Source organism: Triticum dicoccoides, chromosome 5A (assembly GCF_002162155.2).
Source record: "Triticum dicoccoides isolate Atlit2015 ecotype Zavitan chromosome 5A, WEW_v2.0, whole genome shotgun sequence".
NCBI lineage: Eukaryota > Viridiplantae > Streptophyta > Magnoliopsida > Poales > Poaceae > Triticum > Triticum dicoccoides.
The window spans coordinates 695,417,655-695,425,194 of record NC_041388.1 but is presented as its reverse complement, the minus strand read 5'-3'; the positions used below and the strand labels follow the sequence as shown (position 1 = coordinate 695,425,194).

The following is a 7,540-nucleotide window of genomic DNA, read 5'->3' as shown; positions in this document are numbered from 1 at the left end:
ACTTGCTCGCTTCGCAAGGCAGGACGTTCTTGATGAAAACAGCATGATCTATCACTTCAGATGTGGCCTCAAAGAGGATCTACAGTTAGCTCTCGTGCTTCTTGAGCCTACTAAGTTTGATCAATTCTATTGTTGGGGAACACAGTAATTTCAAAAATTTCCTATGCACATGCAAGATCATGGTGATGCATAGCAACGAGAGGGGAAGAGTGTTGTCCACGTACCCTCGTAGACCGTAAGCAGAAGCGTTATGACAACACGGTTGATGTAGTCGTACGTCTTGATGATCGACCGATCCTAGTACTGAAAGTACGACACCTCCATGATCTGCACACGTTCGGCTCGGTGACATCCCACGAACTCACGATCCAGCAGAGTGTGGAGGGAGAGCTTCATCAGCACGACGGCGTCATGACGGTGATGATGATGCTACCAGAATAGGGCTTCGCCTAAGAACCAATACGATATGACGGAGGTGGATTATGGTGGAGGGGGGCACCGCACACGGCTAAGAGATCAATGATCAACTTGTGTGTCTATGGGGTGCCCCTGGCCACGTGGAAGAGTGAATCATGTTAGCAGTTGCCTTCTTGCGATTTCCTTCTTGTGTGAAGATGACCCTTCTTTTCACACAATCCCATGTAATGAACAAGAAAGGGATAAATAGAGTTGGCTTACAATCGCCACGTCACACAATGATCAAATAATTCATACATCATCCAAAGTACACGCATAGTCCGGCTACGAACAAATCCAAATGAAACGAAGATAACCCCAAAGCTAGATCCTCGATCGTCCCAACAGGGCACCACTACTGATCATCAGGAAAAGACAATTAGTAACGGTCAAGGTCCTCGTCGAACTTCCACTTGAGTTCGGTAGCATCACCTACATTGGTATCATCGACACCTGCAACTGTTTTGGTAGTATCTGTGAGTCACGGGACTCAACAATCTCAAAACCCACGAGATCAAGACTAATTAAGATTATGGGTAGAATGTGGTAATGATGTGGAGTTGCAGCAAGCGCTAAGAAAATATGGTGGCTAACATACGAGTACAAGAGAAAGATGAGAAGCTGCACAACGGTTGAGAAGATAGAAGCGATCAAGAAGTGATCCTGAACTACTTACGTTCATACATAACCCAAACCGTGTTCACTTCCCGGACTCTGCCGAAAAAGAGACCATCACGGCTACACACGCAGTTGATGCATTTTAATTAAGTCAAGTGTCAAGTTCTCTACAACTGGATATTAACAAATTCCCATCTGCCACATAACCGCGGACACGGCTCTCAAAATTTTATACCCTCCAGGGGTGTCCCAACTTAGCCCATCAAAAGCTCTCACGATCAACGAGGGATATTCCTTCTCTCGAAAAGACCCGATCAGTCTCGGAATCTCGGTTACAAGACATTTCGATAATGGTAAAACAAGACCAGCAAGACCGCCCGATGTGCCGACAAATCCTGCTAGGAGTCTCACGCATCTCGTTCTCAGGGCACACCGGGTGGGCAAGACATTGGGTTGGCTGAGACCCTGGTTGCCCAGGGGCGCCGGACATTGCCCAGGTTGGACCAGCACTCAGAGGAACACTGGCCCAGGGGGTTAAATAAAGATGAGCCTCGGGTTTATAACTCCCTAGGGAAAAGTTTAGTTTATTAGGCAAATGTTAAAACCAATGTTGGTCCTTGCTGGAGGAGTTTTATTCAAAGAGAACTGTCAAGGGGGTCCCATAACCCCAACCGCGTCAGGAACGCAAAATCAAGTAACATAACACCGGTATGACGGAAACTAGGGCGGCAAGAGTGGAACAAAACACCGAGCAAAAGGCCAAGTTTTCCACCCTTTGCCAAGTATATAGATGCATTAATTAAAATAAGAGATATTGTGATATCCCAACATATCCATGTTCCAACATGGAACAACCTGCAAGGCACCTGCAACTAGCAACACTATAAGAGGGGCTGAGCAAAAGTGGTAACTTAGCCAAACAACGGTTTGCTAGGAAGGTGGATTAGAGGCTTGACATGGCAATATGGGAGGCATGATAAACAAGTGGTAGGTAGCGCGACATAGCGATAGAACAAACAACTAGCAAGGAAAGAAAGAAGTGATATCAAGGGTAATGGTTATCTTGCCTGCAGAGTTCTCAGAGTTGTCGAAAGCTTGCTCCTCGTTAGCATACTCAACCGGTTCCTCGTTCACGTACTCATCTCCCGGCTCTACCCAAAGCAAGAATACAATCAACAGAACAACAATCAATAATGGTGCACTGCACAAGCAACATGATGCAAGATATGACATGGAATGCAAGATATGATGTGCAATGCATATGATTACTCCGGAGTCCAGAGAGGAAAGGTGATCAAGGCATCAACTTGGCAAACCAAGTATGCCGCTGGAAAGATGTGGTGATTTCGGTCGAAATCGATATAAGGATCACCGGAAATGGATGCACAGTTTGCAAATGACAAGCAAAACAAGAATGATGCAAATCTGCGGCTAACAGCACCATAGCACTTAGGATGCAACAACAAACTATGCTACAACACTCCAACATAGAAAAAAAGCACATGGCAAAAATGCAAAAATGGCTCTATAAATCATGAACACTGAGCTCCTACTAGAACTCACTAGAACAAGCTTAAAATAGCATGGCAAAAATGCAAATGATATCAACCTCACATAATTCAAGAAAATACTAAACAGGGCATAAGCAACATCAGGTAGCAATGTTTAGAGCTAGCAAACAACATGCTACCGGAACATATCGTGGCAAACAAAGGCATGGCATGCTAGTACTAAAGGCATAGAACAAAACTCCCTTACTGAAATTTAACCAGAGATGCATGGAAAATATGGTAGCAGCCATGCAAACATGGCAAGTTATATGGTCAGCTTCAGATTTGGAAGAAAAACAGAGCATGATAGAAATAGATTCATGGTAGGAACTTTGCAAGCTCACACCACTCACCACAATGCATTTCATGGCATAGCAAGGTAACCAACATTAAGTAGTCATATTAGTGAAGCTAAAAATGCCAAGAGCAAGTTCATAGGGTGCATGGATCACTAGCAAAACACATGGCAAAACTGAATCTCATGTTAACAATCTGCCGACAACAATACTTAGCAAAAGTAGAGCATGGTAATGACAAGCTAGAGTACTCCATAATTGCAACCAGAGGCATGAACGGATATAGCATAACCACATCTTCAAAACACTCTTACTGAACTACCTCAAAATATGCACGGAACTACTTGTAGAAACAAGTTTCCATAGCATCAAAATGTAACAGGAAAAGACTTGGCAAAATTACTGTCTGAAAACAGCAACATCATGAAGCCTACTTTGCATGATTGTGCTAGTCGCCACAGAGCTCATAAAAATACAATGCTTGAACCATTGTAAAGATGGATGGAGATGCTCCAAAAACATGTAGACATCATGCTCATCGGATGCACACACAAAATGCAATGAAAATGACAAATCAGCAGGTTATAATAAATTTCAGTAGACAACATCATATAGCACTTTTGCAACGAAGATTAGGGCATCAATATGGACATTAACATGCATTCAGATGACACTAACATGAAGAGCATCATGAGAAAAACATTTTGATATATCATATGCGCAAATCAGAGTTAAGAGCATGGAGATATGAAATGATCAACAAGTGCACATGAAGTAAGAATTTCAGGACTTAGAAATATATTCAACCACCGGAGCTAGGGTTTCCGGGCGTGCGAACTGAGGATCGCCGGAGTCCCCCGGAGAAGAGGGAGGTGGTGGCCGGAGGAGCTCGAGGGAGGTCCGGCGAGGGGGCGGAGCACCGGATCTGGTGGAGGCGGTTGACGTCGATGACGGGCGACTGAGGAGACGACGCGGCGGACGAGGCGGAGGCTTGGGGCGGCGCTGCACCGGCGTGCGGCGGCGGGGAAGCTCCTGTAGTGGTGAGGTTTGGCGCGGCGGCGAGGCGAAGAGCGGCGGCGGCGCGAAGGCGCAGGACGCTCGGGCAAGCGATGGGGAGTTTCGGGCCAGGAGGGCCACGGTCGAGCCCGGCGGGCCTGCGCGGGTGGAGGCGGCGAAGTGGGGCGCTCCCGGGCGACGTGGCGGCTCGGGAGTGGCTCCAGGCGGCGGGTGGTGACGTGTCGCCTCCCGGATGGCCGGGGCGACGTGTCCGGCGGACACGTCCGGCGACGGCGGGTTTGTCTGTCGGCGCGAGGGGGTGTGAGTTAGGGTTTTATCCGCGAATTTGGAAGGGGGATGCCTATTTATATGTAGGGGAGCTAAGAGTGTTCAAATGAGGTTCGGTTTTGTCTCACACGATCATGATCCAACGACAGAGAGCATGGAGGAAGTTTAAATGGGTTACTGGGTTGTTTTGGAGGGGTGTTGGGTTGCAACAAGAGAGGGGCTTTTGCGGTTACCCGGTTAACCGTTGCGGCATCAAACGACCTCCAAATGGAGCGAAATTTGGCAGGCGGCTTACCGGTGATGTACCAAGACCACTCGACAAATCTCGACCCATTTCGAGAATATTTTTCTCCTGCTCATGAAACGAGATTGAGGGGTGCAACGGGTGCATGTGGGAGTGTCGGATTGCAAAACGGACAACAGGGAAAATGACCGGATGCATGCGATAAACATGAATGTAGACGAGATGCACATGATGACATGAGATGAGAGGCATGACATGAACCAAATGCAAAACGAAGACAAAAACCCAACCATGGAGGGAATATCATATCACATAGCCGGAAATGGCAAGAGTTGGAGTTACAATTATGAAAAGTTTTATCCAGGGCGTTACAGGACGACAACCTTCTGATCGTGCCCGGGACGATCCATGGTGTACTCGAGGTCGAAGCCGACCACTTGGTACTTGTCCTCGGCAAGGAACTGCTGCATAGTTTGGATGCAGCTCTCCATCGAGACTGGATCGTTCGTGTACACCACCGAGAGAGCCTTCCCCCTCACGTGGGTGTCCACGGCGTGTTGCGTAGTGAACTGCCTGCCGTTGTCGTCGTCGGCTGCTGGGAGTGGCATTGGAACCGCTGGATGTCCTCTCTGTATGTGTCCTCGTGGGTGTGCTTATTGTGTAGTGTGAGACGAGAGATGAAGGTAAATGGCCACAGCAATAAAACGGCGTTGGGCGGCGTGGATTCTCGGCGCGTCCGCATGGCAGTTTTGCAGTGGGTAACTGCATCGTCGCGCCGCGCCTGGCGCAACCGCATACATACGAACGTGTGTTATCGTGCGTCGGCCCCAAACACTGGCAACGCGCGTGGAGGGACGAGGGCAGAGCACCTGGAGGGATGCGAGAGCAGAGCGCGCGCGTCGCGGCCGCCTCAACCACAAGCAACCACATGCATAGAGCTGTTGAACACGCAGGAAATGGTCGCCTACAAGCCGGCCGACAGTTGCATCGCTGGTATATGTTGAAGTTCTTCCCCGGCAATGGCGCCAGAAATTCCTTTTGATGTCGCTTGAAGCTATGTCGGTATTTCTCCAAAGAGGAAGGGATGATGCATCACAGCGGCGGTAGGTATTTCCCTTAGATGTGAAACCAAGGTTATCGAACCAGTAGAAGAACCAAGCAACAAAACGTAAACAACACCTGCACACAAATAACAACTTCTCGCAACCCGACGTGTAGCTGTGGGAGGGCAGAGAGGGTAGCGGAAATTCTAGGACGATGAGCTAATATACAACATGTTTACAATTCTTTATCTTAACAACTCACCTTAATAAATATATAATGCTTAGATCAATTTGGAGCTTGCAACATTGTGAAAGTGCATCTCTTAGATATTCCCTATTGGGGTTTGATGATTTATGACATGTTTCGCCGCCACCACGCCCAGGTGGAGTAAAGTTGCTTGAAGAGTTGCCCTAGAAGGAGAGGTATTGCTCCTCCAACATGATTTGAAAAGAAAGTAGACGATAATACAACTCACCAAGGGATATCGGGTTTGTTTGAGTTGTGATCAATGGCAACGGGGGATTGTAACACAAAACATAGGAGACCATGTCGTCTTTGGCGAGAGGAGATAGTAGCATGGCCATAGTTCGACGAGTTCCTTTACTTTGTTGAAGTAGTCATTTACCGAGAGACATTCTTCCTCATATTTGCTAATTACATGGATGAGAATAGAACATGCACCCAAAGGTAGACCAGCGCGCAACCATGGTTGACACAGCCCGCACCTACTCGAGCAAGTCTGTTGATATTGACGTAAGCAGGGAACTCCACATCACTTGGTCTTGCTTAGCCCAAGACTCACACTCGGGATTTGGCACCTTATTAGTTACACCTACATCGTTGTTGCTGACGAGCTCCTTGGGAGTCGCATTGGTCCCATCAGTGTACCTGAGGACCTGATTGCTGCGCATGCACGACGGTGCCTGATTTTCGTGCGAAGAAAGTCGGAGCTGCACATTTAGATGACCAAACAAGACAAGCATTTTCAAAAAAATGTTCGGTTTATACAACACTACATCTAGGAGGGTGGGATAAGATAGAACACTTTTAAACTTTATCTCAATTAACAACATACAACAAACTATGACAACCCAAAACATGTTAACATAAATTTATACTAGGTGACTATTGATCAAAGATCAATCAACATCTTTGTCATACATCGATCATGTTGTGAAATTAACATGGATAAGACTATAACTAGCTAATTAAGAATGCGGCCATTCGGTGCCCAGGTGCAGAACTAATTAAGAGTGTCGTGATTCGGTGATGCACCTAGGCGTGAACATCAAATTCAAATAAAATTACAAAAACATTCAAAAAAATCTAATAAAACTTGGCATCCGATATGCTCAAATGTGTGATGTGCATGCAAAAATTCATGGTGTTTGGACATTATAGGAGGATGTGGCTAAAAAGAAAAAAATGGCTCTGAAAGAAACTTTGAAAAAGAACACTATGTGTACTTTTTTATCTAGAGGTCCTCGAATGTCCAAACACCTCAAAATGTGCATGCTCATTCTGCACATGAGCATCTTCCATGCCATAAACTCTAGAATCATTTGAATTTTTAACTCTTTTTTTGAATTTATTGTTCTCTTTTTAGCCAAGCTTAGACATGAATTACTGGCTAGTTAAGGTGTTTCCATCCCCTACTTGGTCGATTAATCTCTAGACTTCTATGTACCATCCGTGGGATAATCATTTTATATAGTTGTTTATATATTTTGCATAAATCCATTTACTATCATACCAGTGCTCCCAGTCGTTCAGATACCCTTAAAACATCTATGCCAATTCTCGAGCTGAAGGCCTGCATATTATAGAAGAAATTTATGCAATTAATTAACTGGACTTTGAGGCAAGAATAGATCAATGTTAGATATTTGGATAGTAACCAGTCCTCCATCACGCAATACAAAAGAGACATTTTGCAGTCGCATATAATTAAATTTACTAGACAATCTAGACAGTAGAGAGGGACGAAAAAGAAAGAAACATGTACTAAAAAGAAAACATATTAAGATGTGTATGGTATGTGTGTACAT

The 7,540-nt window shown here is 45.8% G+C and overlaps 1 protein-coding gene across 1 annotated transcript in view; it reads right to left on the bottom strand.

Annotated features, from left to right (window-relative positions):
* Positions 1 to 5,963: 5,963 nt before the first annotated feature.
* The window catches only part of LOC119304257 (transcription factor bHLH168-like), a 5,872-nt gene continuing 4,295 nt past the window's right edge, over positions 5,964 to 7,540 (bottom strand). Inside the window, exons 4-5 of the mRNA XM_037581434.1 lie at positions 7,246 to 7,305; positions 5,964 to 6,442 (exon numbers count right to left, since the gene is read on the bottom strand). Of these exons, the coding sequence (XP_037437331.1) occupies positions 6,218 to 6,442; positions 7,246 to 7,305 (285 nt within the window). The 3' untranslated portion in view covers positions 5,964 to 6,217. The remainder of the gene's footprint in view (positions 6,443 to 7,245; positions 7,306 to 7,540) is intronic.